At 38.7% G+C, this 16,864-nt stretch overlaps 1 protein-coding gene across 1 annotated transcript in view; it reads right to left on the bottom strand.

Annotated features, from left to right (window-relative positions):
• The window catches only part of LOC109056738 (chondroitin sulfate synthase 1-like), a 63,251-nt gene extending 46,763 nt beyond the window's left edge, over positions 1-16,488 (bottom strand). The window contains exons 1-2 of the mRNA XM_042759458.1: positions 15,754-16,488; positions 11,563-12,058 (exon numbers count right to left, since the gene is read on the bottom strand). Coding sequence (XP_042615392.1) covers positions 11,563-12,058; positions 15,754-16,061 — 804 coding nt within the window. The 5' untranslated portion in view covers positions 16,062-16,488. The remainder of the gene's footprint in view (positions 1-11,562; positions 12,059-15,753) is intronic.
• Between the last annotated feature and the right edge of the window lie 376 nt (positions 16,489-16,864).

Raw genomic sequence — 16,864 nt, 5'->3', positions numbered from 1 at the left:
CACATCCCTGCACAACGTTAAAAAAAAAAACATCTGTACATAAAAACGACAAAATCAGCAAATACTACAGTATTTCAACAATAAGATCGTCACTGTGGTCGTCTCTGTCAACGACATTACTAACACTTCCTCTTTTAAACGGGTCTTTAGGGAAGTGTCAAATATTGACCGTTTAATACATACATCATTTCACAACATATGCTTCCCAGTTCTCTTACAAACTCAACGGCTGTATTACATAAGAAATTCCTATGGTCTGTAGCTACATGAACCACCGCTACATAATCATGTACTAGTTTAGGATGGGAAAAGGAAGGCTGATTTGGTTTCATGCCAATGCCAAGTCCTGTTCAAATCTACAGAGAGCCTGTGCTTAATCGTCAATAACAGGCCAGTTTCCTGCAAGGTAGACAGGCTTCAAAGACAAACATCTGAGTGTATAATTGAGGCTGTAAGGTTAAGGGATTTTAAAGCACGAGGCGATCAGTCGGCAGCTAGCAGCGAGCCAGTCATTCCCTACAGCATTCCTGAAGTGCCACATACAGAGCTCGCTGTGGGACAGAGAAAAGGACAAGAGGTATGAAGTTTGGGGATTTAAAGGGGCCACGTCTGAAACACCTCTGCGTGTTTTTGCAAGAAACAAATCCATCATTTAGGTATTTTAGAACTATTTTGATCACGGACTCATATTTTGTCCAGAAGCTGTGGTTTAAAGTTAAAACGCCTTGATGGATTTATCTTTTACAAACACACAGCTTTTCACTTCTCAAGACATTAACTGATGGACTGGAGTGGTGTGGATTACTTGTGGATTATTGTGATGTTTTTATCAGCTGTTTGGACTCTGATTCTAACGGCACCCATTCACTAAACAATATAAACCTATAAAGAAGAGATGCAAAGCTACATTTCTCCAAATCTGTTCCAATGAAAATTTTTAGGTGAACTATTCCTTTAAAATGTGCTATTTTACCATGTTACGTTAATATCAGTTTATGCAAAACCTTACTGACACATCTGGATTATTAATCATTTTAACTGATATTGGTATCAACTACTGAATTTTAGTATTGTGTCAACACTTGTACGTGCTAATCCCAGTAGAAAAGAAAATGTAAAATGCTCAATGCAACAAGAATGCCAAAGAAATGAGGCACAGAAGTCATTCCTCCAGGCATCCAATCAAAGTGAAGCATGACTCACATCATGCTTCCTCTTCAGTTCAATGTGTCAGCCTCAGGTGCAAAAACTGCCCTTTGCAAACAAGAGGCATTTTTTACAGGGGCGCATTTATTGCAACACCTGATGACTTTACCCTTAAAGATCACACGTGAAACAGCTGAACAACAAAAAAAAAAACACAGGTTTTAAAACCATCAAACTCATTGAATATGAGCAGCGGTTGAAAGTGAATTACACTGGTGAGGTAAAAATAGACTCGAAGCAGTTCCACAAAGACGCTCTTGTTCGAGGGTTTCTCGATGAAAACACGGAGGCCAAAAGAGCGAGAGAGACAGAGAGGCACTTATAAAAGATAGCGCGGGTGCGAGTCAGCATCTCGCGAGTGTGTCAGACCTGTAGGAAACAGATGCTGTTGGTTCTCATTCGCATTAGCTGAGCTTTGGCATGTCTGCCTGTTGGCATGGAAATAATGCCAAAACCAAAAAAAGCAGAGCCGTCCGTACACTTAGCGCTGCATGCAAATCCTGTTTTACTCAAACAGACAGGGTTTTGATGCAAAACTATTTAAGGTCAAAGCAAAATCTAATTTTGTCAATAGATTTACAATTTTTCAATAAATAATTTTAGCAAATATTGCTGTATTTGAATTGCTACACTACCACACAAATGTTTTTCTAAAGAAATTAATACTTTTATTCAGTAGGGACACAAACTGATCAAAAGTGGGAGTAAAGATATTTTAAATATTAAAAAATATGTTACCAAATATATTTCTCATAAATGCTGCTCACAGGAATAAATTACATGTTAAAATATATTCACATAGAAAACAGTTATTTTAAATTGCAATAATATTCCACAATATTACAGTTTTACTATTTTTGATCAATAAAGCCATTTAAGTAAAACCAGAGCAAGTTATGTTCTGATGAAAGATTATAAGACAAACATGACATTCTTTGCAAAGTGTATTAAAAAAAAAAAAGGAAAAATGATTTGATAATGAAATTTAAATTGATCCATCAATCTACTTCCAAAGGAATTATTGTAATCGACAAAAGCCTTTCCAAAGGAAAAACGAGTGTTGGAAAGATAACAACATGAGAGAGAGAGAGTAACATTTGCAATGAGTGACGGAATCTATATAGTACAAGAGGAGAACAGAGACACAGTGAAAGTGGAAAGCTGCTGAGCTTGTGGAAGTACTCCCTTCATTCAGTTTTGCAATGAAATGATAAAGAACTGAATGATGTTGATGATAATCCCACGGATGGGAAGACGCAGCCTGCATTGCTCACAAAAAGTCTAGACAGTGTCCGGCAGAGCCAGTGGAGGCTAAAACTGCACAAACGTCCAAAAAAAAAAAGTCAATAAAAATTACTTAAAACCTCCCAAAAACTAATACTTGGGACATTTAAAGAGTATACAATATATATATATATATATTTTTTTTTAAAATAATCAATTATGAAGAGGTCGCCTAATCCAGTCAATGTTGCTGAATCATAATCATGATGAATGAAAACTGAAACAAAATAAGAACTCAAACTCAACTAAACTGAAATTGAAGACAAAAATAAAAATAAAAACTAGTGGCTATAAAGCTATGAGTGAGCCATGAGCGCAATGCAAATCAGTAGACCAAAGTATCACAAAACAATGTGGCGTTTGTCCACTCAAAGGGCAGCACAGACTTGGAAGCTCTTTGTGTTTATGAATAATATTGAAACAGTAAGTAATATGACTGATAAAGCACTCTACACAATCACCAATGACTTGTGTAATCGTACCTGTACACAAACAGCTGGAGAGATATTTAAGGCTATTACTCCACAGCCGGAGCGTTTCAAGCTCGCTGGCTTTTATGCTCCAGCAAAACCCTTTAACCTCTGTTTGTATGTATTTTTAAATGAAGCTAGTAAACATTTATTTGCTCACTGCAGCTATAATTTTAGCATCCTGCTCGGGAGCGCCGAGGAGCAACAGAATAACACATACACGAGTCCAGCGGCCACAGGATGTCTGAAAATACACGAGGTTTGCCACATACACGGCAGTCTGCTGCGAAGAACTCAAATAAGTTGTGAACCAGGGAGACAGAGGCACCTTAATCTTTAAACTCTGAACGTGAAGATCTACACGTCACGTTCAGTCGCTGCTCGTTAGACAGACAAATTAAAAACGAGCGAAGAAAGCTGGAGACAGCGTGAACACATGTCTGGGGAAAGATAGCATCGGAACTGGTGAAACCTAATTAAAGGGTAAAAAATAAAGGTCAAGACTTGGAAAAAAGACCAGTGGTGAACCCATTTAATGCTCTAACAGAGCCAAAGATGTTTATACCATTGTTTGATGCAACTACATGCTGTGTTTTTATATGAAAATAAACAAGCTGAAAACACTCTAACTGAAAAACTTTCAGCACTTTTCTATAGTATTAAGCCTCAAATGTCAAATATACATCGGATTGGTTTCTTTAAATTATAAAAAAGTAAAAAATTTGGAGCAACTTCACATGGATTTCAATACATGCATACATAGCAATGCACATAATGTTGGGTAAAATAGATCATTTTTAATTCATTTAGTAAAATAAAGACACTACGGTTCAAAAGTTTGGAGTCTGTAAGATTTAACGTTTTGGGAAGAAGTCTCTTCTGCTCACCAAGGCTGCATTTATTAAAAAAAAAAAAAAATTTAAAATACAGTAAAATTGTGAAAAATTGCACTATTTTGTATTACTGTATTTAGTAAAATCGAATTTATTCCTGTGATCAAAGCTGAATTTTCAGTATCATTACTCCAGTCTTCAGTGTCACATGATCCTTCAGAAATCATTCTAATATGATGATTCGCCACTTAAGAAATATTTCTGATTATCAATGTTGAAAACAGAAACCATGATCAATTTTTTCAGGATTCTTTGAAGAACGTAAATTTCAAACAGTATTTGAAATATAAATTTTATGCATCCTTCCTGAATTAAAGGGGTCATATGATGTTGCTAAAAATAACATTATTTTGTGTATTTGGTGTAATGAAATGTGTTTATGTGGTTTAAGGTGAAGAAAAAAAAAAAAAAAAAAACCACACATTTTCCACATACTGTGAATTATTGTTTCTCCTTTATGCCCCGCCTTCTGAAACGCATCGAATTTCACAAGGCTCATCGCTCTGAAAAGCGAGGTGTGCTGTGATTGGCCAGCTATCTGGTGCATTGTGATTGGCCGAATGCCTCAAGCGTGTGACGGAAATGTTACGCCTCTTAACATATTGTGATGCCTTGACCGGCCGGAGAGACAAGACATAAACATAAAACCCATTATAAACGTGATATAAACATGATTTCTAGTCGTGTTTTCTTTTGGAAGGCAAAAACTAAATAGTTTCGCTTTCTCAACGAAACAGCGTCACACGATGCGGCCTTGAGTGAACAGAGGCCGGAGGCCCAGAGTGAGCCGCAGTCTAGAGTGAGCCGCGGCCGGCTTAAATGAGCAGAGGCTGGAGGCCTAGAGTGAGCCTCAGTCTAGAGTGAGCAGCAGTCTAGAGTGAGCCGCGGCCGGCTTGAGTGAGCAGAGGCCGGAGGCTTGAGAACAGTGCAGCAGGCTGATTCTACGAAGGAGCGTACTTTGGTCTTGCAGCAACCACATGTGACGACCCCGGGCTGGATGGTGAAAGACAATTCAGCGATCCACAGTGCAAAGTTGATGTGTTTCCTCAGAGACCAGCACGGATCAGCTCCAGGCATGACGAAGCAGATATCGTCCTCTTTTGGAAGGCCAAACAAAGTAGTTCCTCTTTCACAGTGAAACACACAGCGTCTATACGACATGGCGGCGGCGGCAACAACAATACTACAACGAGAATAAAAGGTACGCCTTCTTTCTTTGTGTGGACATCTGGGCGGCATTATGCAAATCTTCCCACATACTGATGTAGATATGTGGGGGCGTGTTAAAACGAGCCATTTCAGGGGGGCGTGGACGAGTGTTAACTTTCATAACTTTCAAGAATATCTCTTTGGATTTGAGTCTTTGCAACTTCACAGATCTCCTTTATTCACTAAGAGCTTGTAACACTCCAAAGAGAAATGAAAATTTGAAATCGCATCATATGACCCCTTTAAAGTAGGCATTACTTTGTTTTTGCTGTGCATTCTGGGATTGTCTAATCGATTAAAAGATCCCATGTGACCATAGAAGTGAACAGAATATTTTGGGAGTGCGTCTATGATGTCTTATAGCAGTCTACCAGCAGCATAGATATACGATATTATGAAAAACAAAAATCCACCCATTATTATAATGCCACAGCAATGCATGAAAATGCACAATAACCCAAGAATTGTTTTATCATGGTGGACAAACATTGCGGGTGAAGTTCCAGCACAAACTATTTGTTTTTTAGAGAAAAGCTTCACATATCTGCGCACCGCCGCCAATTCTCAAAACACTATAACTGAGCGCAATAATGATCCATCTTGCATAGATCTCCAAAAAAGATTCAATGAAAATGGCCACAAAATACAGGACTGCATGGCAGTATAATTCCGGCCTTCACCGAGTGGCAAGAAATAGACACAACTACAGGCATGTGTTTGTTAGAGCTCGAAGAACAGTATATGTGTGTGGGAGGCTGACTTCCTGTGAATATCAGAGCAGAAAAAGAAACCAAAGTCTTATTGACACACTGTGCAACACATAGAAGAAGGTGAGAGAAAGGGTTCTGGATCATGAAGCAGTTTAAGTAGCAGAAAAAACTACAAAACATCAAAATACTGTGTGACAGTTTAAACAACTCAATATTTTTAGGAGTATCTGCTATAAATTGGCTTAAAAAGTGTTTCCCCCCCCAATCACAGGAACCAACATTTCAAACATACAGAAGCCAAAAAGAAAACAAAACTGACCTTACTTATTTCCTAAAAGGTTCTCATAGTGAAGACTTAATTGCTCCAAATCAATTCATTGCTCCAAAATGGTTCCATATTTAAAGAGTTGATCAAACTGATACTGGATAACATTAATCAATAGCCAAACAGCAACTCAAAGGTTAGCAACCTTTATGATACAGATCTGTGATCACACTGACACAACAGATGCATTTAAATATGTGCTTGAAAAGACAATTTTCACTTCTGCTGAGTTCACACGGCGAGCTGAATCATGTGTGAGAACTCCTGGAATTGAGAACTCACAGATAGATGTGATCATTATTACATGGAAACAGGAAGCAGATAATGTGAGGAGAGACACTTGATCAAAAAAATGTCTCTGGTCTTATTGTGTGAAATAAAGACATATATGAAAGATTAGGGACAGTAAAAAAGAAAAGTCAACAAGTATTCACTTAATTCACACAAAATACACAATTATATAACAATAAAAACTAAAATAAAAACTATTAAATATAACAAAAATTAAAATGTAAAATGTTATTTATTTCTGTGATCAAAGCTGAATTTTCAGCATCATTACTCCATCTTCAGTGTCACATGATCCTTCAGAAATCATTCTAATTTGCTGCTCAAGAAACATTTCTGATTATTATGATTAATGTTGAAAACAGTTGTGCTGCTTATAAATTTTGTGGAAACTCTGATACATTTTTTCAGGATTCTTTGAGGAATAGAAAGATGTCTTTAGTGTCACTTTTGATCAATTTCACGCATCCTTGCTAAATAAAAGTGTTAATTAGTTTTTTTGCAATTTACTTGATGGGTAAAAATTGATAGCCTGAATGCACTGTAAGTCGCTTTGGATAAAAGCGTCTGCTAAATGCATAAATTTAAAATAATGTCCCTGGCCTTATTGTGCACGATTTCTATATGGTCGATCTATTCTAATGAAACAACTGAGCAAATAAAGGCACTGACATGTTATTGACAACAGAGTCATAAATCAAGGGCGCAGATGGAAACAATGTGGAGCCCAATTTTTGCTTTCAGCTTCCATTCTTTGTGTCACCATTTACGGCTGTTTTCAGAGCAAACAGATGGACTGACAACTAAATAATGGGTGAAGAAGGGCTTGTCAATATCAGTCAGAATGTAAGCGATCACTCGGAGTCACGTGACCGGAGACAAAGCGAGTACGACGTGACAAGCGAGGAGCATCTTGCATAGTTCTTGCTCGAGGATTGTTCGCCTTTTTCAATGAAACAAACTACCACTTTACACCGCTCCTAATTGGCACATTTGTTTGGAATAACGAAGACAGCTCTTCTTTCCGTTGTAATTTGTGAGCCGAAGTCCCACACGTCAGTCAGACAGAACATCTGTGACAATATAATTGGTAGAAAGATTAGCCAAACTGCTCTACTGAACAAGACGCCTTCACTTCTGCATTCAGGGTGTCTACACTCAATAACACAGCTCAGAAAAAGCATTTTTAAGGACTTTCCCTGAGAGTGTGTTACACAACAACTTTCTATATTTTACTAAAAAGCACAAAGATCATACATCACAACAGCATAGGCTAAGGATGGACGATATCAGAAACTTCTACTACAGCTGGGTCAAAACTGACAGTAAACACATGAATAATGTTACAAAAGATTTCAAAGGAATTCTGCTCTTAAAACTTAAACCTTTGCATCAAAGAATCCTGAAAATAATAAGAAATGTTTATTGAGCAGCAAAACAGCATATTAGAATGATTCAGAAAATTAATATAGAGGATCTACATTACATAACTTTGTTCTTTTCAGCTTTGCTGTCATAGGGGAAAAAAACTATAATTACAATTTTATTTATTAATACATTTATTTGTATTTTTAACTTGTATAATTCATATTTTAAAATGTTCTAATTTAACTTAATTTTATCATTTTAAAATTAAAAGCAGAAATAAATACTACTATTATTAATATCATTAAATAATTTATATTTATTTTTTTCATTTATAACTTGCGGAAATTTCCATTTTTAAATGTTGTAGGCCTACTCTATAATTTTAAAATAAATGAAGACAGTGAATTGATGAATCAATCAATATCCTCATTATATACATTTAAATGTTACTTATTAATTAATAAATATTTATTTTTAACTTGTAGAATTTACATTTTTAAATGTTCTAATTTAAATATAACAATACTGATTTTATTGTATTTTTGAACAAATTAACAGAGCCTTAGTGAGCCTAAGAATCTTCTAAAAATCTTACGGATTCCAAACTTCAGAATGGCAATGTTTATCACCAAATAAGTAACGTTATATCCATCACCACCAGCAAGAGACACTGACCAAACACACACATCAGCAGCAGTGGCAAAGACAGGACAGTTTTGTTTAGACACTAAAACGTGAAAGGCCACGATGAGGGCAGGACAAGGTCAGCATGTGAGAGATACCAGAGCAGCTGCGAGACACGTCCCAGATCGACAGCTTTAATATGACACAGGTGACAAGCTCCGGGCTGAGCACGCCTAAGGTTTGATATCACTGGTGAAGTGTAAAAGATTAGATCAAACACCCACACGTCTCTGTGATATCCTGGCCTCTGGATATGGTATGAGTCCCGCGTACAATCGAGGAATCATTTGTGCAACTGTACAGTCAAAGTGACCAAGCAAATGCACTGAATCAGATGAAAACGTGTCAGTTTCGTTACAGCCACTTAAATTGCGCACAGGAATCATCTCAAGTAGCTGCGAGTCCAAAGCGGAGGTCAGATGAGACCGTTTGCGCTCTGGCCATAAACAAACAGAAGCTGAGCAGCGGCACAGACAGATACCCATCCGAAGAGCTCCAAACAGACAAAGACACTTAATATCAGTATTTAAGGGAGTAACAGGCTGCCATTTTGAGCCGTGAGGTCTTTGAGGTCACTTTACAAGGGGCCCGTTGAGACTCGCAGTGCAGTAGGTCCTGGCCGTTTCCAAAAAGAGGCCGAATGCTCCGACATTAATAGCAGGTTGCCCAGCTGTGCCGTCTCTAACTAATCGTGCATGGCTGTAATTAAAGCACACATCAAATGTGCATTAAAATCCCAGCGGCCCCAGTCACGAGGGAGACTCGTTAAGACTCAGAGGTTCCAATTCCGCCCCATTCCACAAACCAAAAATGATCCATGGAGCACCTCTGATAACTTTCCAACCCTTTCATTTTTCCATTTTGCAAATTTGTGAAAAGCGATGTCACATTTACGGTGACGGATTGCGCATGTGGCTCCTTCATCGGGAGCAGATGGAAAAAAGGTAATCTTGTCTTGACGGAAGGTCTTGGTAGACTAAACGATACGCAAAGACTTATTCGAGATGTTGGAGAAAAATGCAAAGGGCTTGCCTCAAAACTAGCAGAAAACGGGAAAGCGCTGCTTCACGTCACCTGACTGAATCCAAAGCATATTTGAAAGGAAAAAGAAGGAAATCCAAACAAAACATTATAGAGCCACACTAAATATCAGTTTCCTTTGCCCTTTCCATAGTAAACACCGGGAGATGTAGATAGACGGGTCACATTTCACTCCAAAATCAAATCATATTTTTGCATGAAGATTATTTTAGGACCATGATATTATGCATTGTAAATATTAGGTTATTTTAAAGAAAAGTAACCAAATTAAGCTCATTACTGTAATCCATCCACAGATTTCACTTTATTCACAACAGCAACAAACTACTGCAATACAGTAGTTCAGGGCTGTCAAACTCAATTCCTGGAGAGTTTTGTTCCAACCCTGCTCCAACACACATACCATGAAGTTTTCAAATAAGTCTGAAGGACTTGATTAGTTGGACCGGGTGTGTTTAATTAGGGTTGAATCTTAATTAGGACTGAATCTCCGGCCCTCCAGGAATTGAGTTTAACCAACGCTATCTCATGACCAATTCGTACGTATTTTCGAGGTAGCTAATTCATACGACCGCACTCGTACGATTTTGTGTTATTTGTCTAAACCCCAGTGATGGGTAGGTTTAGGGGTGGGGTTAGGTTTAGGTCATTCGTACAAATTTATATGAACTGTGCAACTCGTAAAATACGTACGATTTAGCAAAAATCGTTGTGAGGTCGTACGAACTAGCCACCTTGTAAAATATCTATGAATTAGTGTGAGATAGGGCTGGAATGACACCCCTGCAGTAGTTTATAATTTTTATTATACTTCAATTACTGCACAGAAAGACTTAAATTAAATCAGATTAATAATCATGAAAAATATATTGTTGGGGCAATGAGCTTTTGCAGCGGGAAATGTTCTTTATGATATTAAATTTTATCATTTACTCTGTCAAAGTTCAAAAAATTTGTTTTTACTGTAATAAGTAACACTTAAAGTTTCAAGTGTTAACAACACATAACTACATTAATGTGAACTAACAATGACAACATTTATTAATCTTAGTTAAAAATTATTTAAATTAACATTTACTAATACATTATTAAAATCAGTCAATATCATTTAATGGTCCTGAACTAACAATAAACAGGTTTTATTAACTTATGTTATCAAAGATCAATAAACGCTGGAACAAACGTACGGCTTATTGTTAGTTATTGCATTTACTGATGTTAAATAACGGGACCTTATTATAATTTTTTTTACCATTATAATGAAATGGAATTAAAAAAACTTGATGAAAAGGGATTCAGAATCTAACAAATCTCAAAATGAAAGCATCATGGTAATGAGAACTGGGTTTTCTGGAACATCTGGAAAATTGTCAAATTTGTCATGGTACTAAGATAGACTCCAATTTCTTTATGCAAAAAAAAGAAAAAAAGAAAAGAAAAGAAAATGTTTAGTTTTTATGTGAAATATGACAGACATGTTTTCTGGACAGTGCATGAGATTCACCTGGATGCAAATGACTTCTCTTTACAAAGCATTTCTCAGTCTTTTGATATTCACAAAAAGAAAAGGCAGAGGAAGAAGCCGTGACAGCAGATTATGAACTCCATCCACTGAAGAGACAATGACTCATCTCATCTCTTCAAGGTCAGAGGTCACCCTTTCAAAAAGTCACCGTCCAAAACTTCATTTCCTATGAGTCACCCCATAACAGCTCTGATAAAACAGCTGATGTAGACCCACCATCCCTGGACAGCAGAGACGGCTGTGCTGCCGTTTGATAGCGTTTCACCATTGTTCAGCTCTCTCTGTAATACCTGGTCAGGTATCGGCGAAACCCTTTGAAGGATCAAAGCCGCCTGGGCCTTTTCTGATTTGCTACAACCTATAATTTCCAGTACCTGAAAATTGCAGCTCTGGGAGTTCAATGAAGAGGCTGATTTCAAACAATATCCATTAGAAACCTTGAGCCTGAGCTGCAGGAAATATAGGACACTAATAATTATGCAAATGGTACCCCGCTTGGTCACGTGACCACCATGGTTTGGCCCTGTAATTATTATCCAGGTGTATTGCACGTTCTTACCTCATAGGACCAGACACATTGGACGCCGGCGAATCGGCGCACGCAGCGGCCCACCTCCACGTCCTCGTGGGTGGTGTACATCTCCTGCAGGCACTGGCGGATGTGGGGCACCATCCTGCGCAGCACCTCGCGGCTCATTATCACGCCAGGGCCGCCCATGCAGAAGTTCTCACCCGGTTCCAGGGCCAGCTTGCCCAGTTCGTCACGGGCTCCCATGCCCGTCTGACCGAGGAAGATGGCCTCGCTGCTGTTCAGACTCCTTAGGAAGCTCTCCAGCTTCTCGCTTTTGATGTAGACATCATCGTCGGCTCGCATGAACCACTCGAACTGGTCCAGGTAGTGGTCATGCATGTACTTGAGCATCATGAAGGACTTCTTCTGCGGAGGGTACGAATCGTCCACATTCTGCAGAGCCACGATGGGGATGGGGATAGTTGTGTCTGAGCCCTCGCTGGAGAAAAACTCCACTTTGCCCGGGATGGTCTTGGCCCAGGTCCTATATGATGCAAAAACAGGATAAATGTGTGTGAACACGAAGGAGGAGTCACTAAACAGTTCTCAATTAGTGATAATCCAATATATAATGACCATAATAACGTTAACAATATATCACAACATAGTGACTTGTGCTGCACATTCAACCCCAAAATGTCATATAGTACCCAACAAAACAGTTATGTCTATTTTTCAGTACTCTAGTGATTTAAATACTTTATAATACTTTTAAATACTTGGTAAAGTGCTATTGCACCATTAGAAATAATACCACAGATTATTATCAGATGAAAAGATAAAGCAAGGAGTAGCATTAGAATGATTCAGATGGTTTTAAAACAAAACTCCCAAGCTGATTCACTATAAACATGTGGAAAGAAAACCGATAACTAAATGCAGCACTCAACACAAGGATAAAATGCCAAAAGCTTCATTCTGCCATGACCCTGTAGGAGGACGCTTACAACAACTGAATCCATTCAGCAGAGCCTCAGAGATGCACATGATTTAACACTGCAGACAAGCGAGCATGAGTCTCTGAAATACACTCAGTGTCTCGCATGTCAGCACGTTTCAGATAATATCCACTCTTCATGCCAACATCTAATTTGAACAAAACCCAGCTTCCTGTTCTCTGCAACTAAAGGGAAACCCAGAGATACCAATGTTAACCTTTTGCACACTTCTGCAGTGCAGATATGGTGTCAGTCTGACATTCAGCACTCAAAACAGGAGAAACAGCCCAGATCTGGTTTTAAAGACAACCTTGTTCATGTTCTTGATTCAAATATGCATGCATCTTGCTTACATATGCTAATCAAATAATGCAATTAAATAACCGAGACTGCAGACCAGGGGAAGTAATGTGGTTTTGTTTTGCAGTCCTTTGCGAACATCTTCAAGTCACTCCTGTGCAGCACTATAAGCACTGAACTGTAGGAAATACAGCAACAAGAGAGTCAGACATCATAAATACTCCCATGATGCTCTGGCTTTTGCACAAAGGCCATCCCTGGCAATTCATCCCGAAAAACCTCTCCGGCGAGGAATTACTGCTGATTAAATGTAGGCTATGACATAAATGCTTGCTTCAGCACATCTCTGTCCTCTCCATCCTTATACAAATTACCATGGTAACCACCACAGTCGCTGCCCAAGTACCACACAAATAATATTCCTATAATAATAAATAATAATGTGGTAAATTGGCATTAGTCAAAATTGGCATTAAACAAAGTGGAAGCTAGAGATTACGGTTTATAAAGTTTTAAATATGGATTTTTTTTTTTCTACACAAACGCAGCGATTTGCTTCAGGAGGCCTTTATTAACCCTCCGGAGTCATGTGAAGCACTTTTTATGATGGATGGACGCACTTTATTGGACTTCTATTGGACTATTGAATATCACCACCCATTTACTGCCATTATAAAGCTTGGAAGAGCCAGGACATTTTCTTTTTCTATAACTCAGATTGTATTCATCTGAAAGAAGAAAGTCTTATACACCTAGGACGGCTTTAGGGTGACTGGGTGAGTAAATCATGGGGTAATTTTCATTTTTGATGAACTATCCATTTAAAATTTTAGGATTTTACAGATGCAAAACTACATAATTATGACACTTTGTTGGAAATGATGGCTACCATGGTGGTTCTTCATAAGTAAATGCTTAATTATAGTGCTGAAATAAACTGATTTAGCATAACCGCTCTCCATTCTTACAATAATTTACCATGGTATCCCCTGTCTCCGACAAAAAAAACCAAAACATACAATTACTGTTACAACTACAATAAAAGTGTGATCAAAGTTTTTGACTTTACAGAAATAATAAAAAAAAAATGATATTCAGAAATAAACCACGACTAATATTCCTACATATACACATTCAGATATTTGGAATTTTTTAAATATCGGCATTGGCTGCTAACTCTTAAATATCGGCATCAGCCAAAAAGTCTTTCCGTGTGGCCAATGTTTTTCAAAATGGATTATGACACATGCATTGATCCTTCCTCTTTAAGACAAGCCACTTCGATGTGAAGCCAGCACCTGACAGACAGCAAAATGATTAATCGTCATTCACTTTCTAACGTGACGCTACGTTGTGTTACATACAATAACACTCCGGCGTGCAGCAAAGTCTGATTCAGACATACCGTGAGACATCAGAACTGCAGTCCAGCGGCAGCTAAATCTTACTGCGTTTACCTCACAAACAATCAAAAATCCCGTGACTGGCTCTTCCTCAGATATGCGTGTCATTCTCAGGCACTTCTAAACAAGATGCTGTTTTCCGGTGGACTCAAAAGCCAGTGCACTCCAGAATGAAAGCTGGGTCGACACGAGAACTCTATTAAGCAATAATAATCCATTTGAATTCCTTTATATATTTATCCAGGAATATCCGCTGCATTTGATCGCCCGTGATTGGCGTATTATCGCGTGTAGTATAACTTTTCATATGTCTCGGTCTTATTTAATGCTGCTATATGCTGATAACCAATTATGTAATTATACGCCTTCAGGCTTGTATTATTTTTACAATGAAACACACAAGCAAAACGAAACAGATCGGAGACATATTTCTTTATTATTAACCAACTATCCCATACTATATTTAAAACAAGTTGTTGCTCGGTAAACTATATATGTATTGTACATAAAATACATGGAATTACAAAAACTATTTTGGACATTAATTTGTGGATATTAATTTGTTCATTAATTATGAAATGTTAGAAAGGCTGCACTAAACCTTGTTCATTTAAGTGTTACCTCTGTTGTTTACATTTTATTTACTAAGGTTTAACATATATTTTTCAGCAAAAGAAAAGGATTGGCTGCACTAATTGTTACATCAATTGTTTACATTTTTTTAATTTAGGTTTTAATAAATATTTATGTTAATTTAGATTCACCAATTGTCTGCACGTCTCTCATTTACTGTAATTACGTATATTATATCGTCCAATCGACTCTCAATATCGGCATCGGCCATTAAAAATCCCACATGGGTGGACCACTAATTTAATTACTTATAATTCCCTTACACCAAACAAAATAAATTATAGTGGAAAAAAAAAAAAACAGCTGAAATAAAATGTTTCAGGATTACCCTGGCCTCTCGCCATCCTTACCATAATTTACCATGGCATCCACTATTTCCACTAAAACACCAAAAAGTTACTGTTACTACTAAAGTGCTAATTTTTAGAAGATTAATTTCGACTTTACAGAAGTAAAAAAATCGCTATGACATTTCGGTTTCCATGGCGACTTCTCGTATGCTGACCCGTTGAAATTACGAAAATTTTCCCGCCCACACACTCCGGCATAAAATTGCTCTTACTACGACAGTAAAACAGTTTTTTTTTTTTTTTTTAACAAAATTATTTTTAAAGAAGATCCCGTATTCAATTATTTCGACTTTACAGAAGTAAAAACGTACTGACATTTCGGTAGAAACTACGGTAGAACGTCCCCCGTTCACTCATATACTTTAGAGTTTTTACACAAATATGCTGAAATAAAATATCTCCAGCATAGCCCAGACTTCTCTACATCCTTACCTTGATGTCTCCAGAAAAAAACAATAATAACAATAGCATCTCTACTAACGGTACTACAAGAGCTACACAGCACAGTATTTATTACGGTTACCATGGTGATTGTTCGCGCGGAGTTAACGTTACCTATATGCCGCCACGGCGCGGTTGTTCAGGTACTTCTGCGCGGTCATGACGCCCACGAACAGGAAACTGCTGGACCGGGGCACCGCGGGCTTCTCCGTGCTGGGCACCAGCGCCGCTCCGTACTCCTTCTTCATCATCATCATCACCCCCGCTCCTCCGCAGCCGCCCGTGCCGCCGCTCGCCCGCCGCTTGTGACCCGCTTTCTTCAGCTCAGTGGCCCGGGGCAGGATGAGCCTGGACGCCAGCGTGAACCCGACCACCAGACCCAGTAACACGCTGAACCACGACCTGCGGCTTCTGCCTGCCATTTCAGAGAATACTCACAGGGCTTTTGTTTCTAAACGCCTTCGGTTTGTTTTGTTTTTGTTTTTTCAAACGCCGCCCGCCGCTGCAGTCCCGTCCGGAGCGCTGGGTTTGGGTCCGAGCATGGTCGCCGCCGATCACCGTTTGCCGCCGCTGCTGTGTACGTTGCAGCGCTCCAGTCCCCGTGTTTTACCAGCCACTGCCATCTAACCACCGACTCTCCCGCTCCCCGCGAGCTACGATCGGGCTCGAAAAGGTACCTCCGTCGTTTCGAGGCTGAATCGGTAATCAGTCAGGGGAAATTAACGGTCTGCTAACTCGAGAAGCGCGGCTGCATCCTCATTCTCGCGACCGTCTCGCCATTGTGAGTGAACGCGAGTGCTTGAAACGCGTCTGCGGCGACGCGGCTCAACCGTCAAGGGTTTTTGACACGCTGGAGGCGCCGTAGCTCGTCGCTGATTGGCTGCGCACAGCTAGCTGGTGACGTTTCCTGCATGAGAAAAAGCGTTGCGTCTTTTTTTCGCGTGAACTGATCTTTTGTAAGATTCAGCAGGAAACTGTGGCCAAGTTTCATTTAGTTAGAAAAAAAAATCCGTTGCTTATTTACAAAGTTTAAATGCAGTTTTGTTTAATAACTGGTTAGTAATGTTATGCATGTATTAAAAGTACATTTTCAAACCAGAAGCCAGTTTTTGACTAACTTTTACATATTTATACAACTTTAAAAGTAGATTAACACTGCTGTTCAGAGGTTTGGGATCAGTAAGATTTTTAATGTGTTTAAAGAAGTCTCTTCTGCTCATCGTGG

Source organism: Cyprinus carpio, chromosome A7 (assembly GCF_018340385.1).
Source record: "Cyprinus carpio isolate SPL01 chromosome A7, ASM1834038v1, whole genome shotgun sequence".
In the NCBI taxonomy this organism is placed as follows: Eukaryota; Metazoa; Chordata; class Actinopteri; order Cypriniformes; family Cyprinidae; genus Cyprinus; species Cyprinus carpio.
Note: the sequence above shows the minus strand (reverse complement) of the source record. Positions and strands in the feature narration are given on the sequence as shown.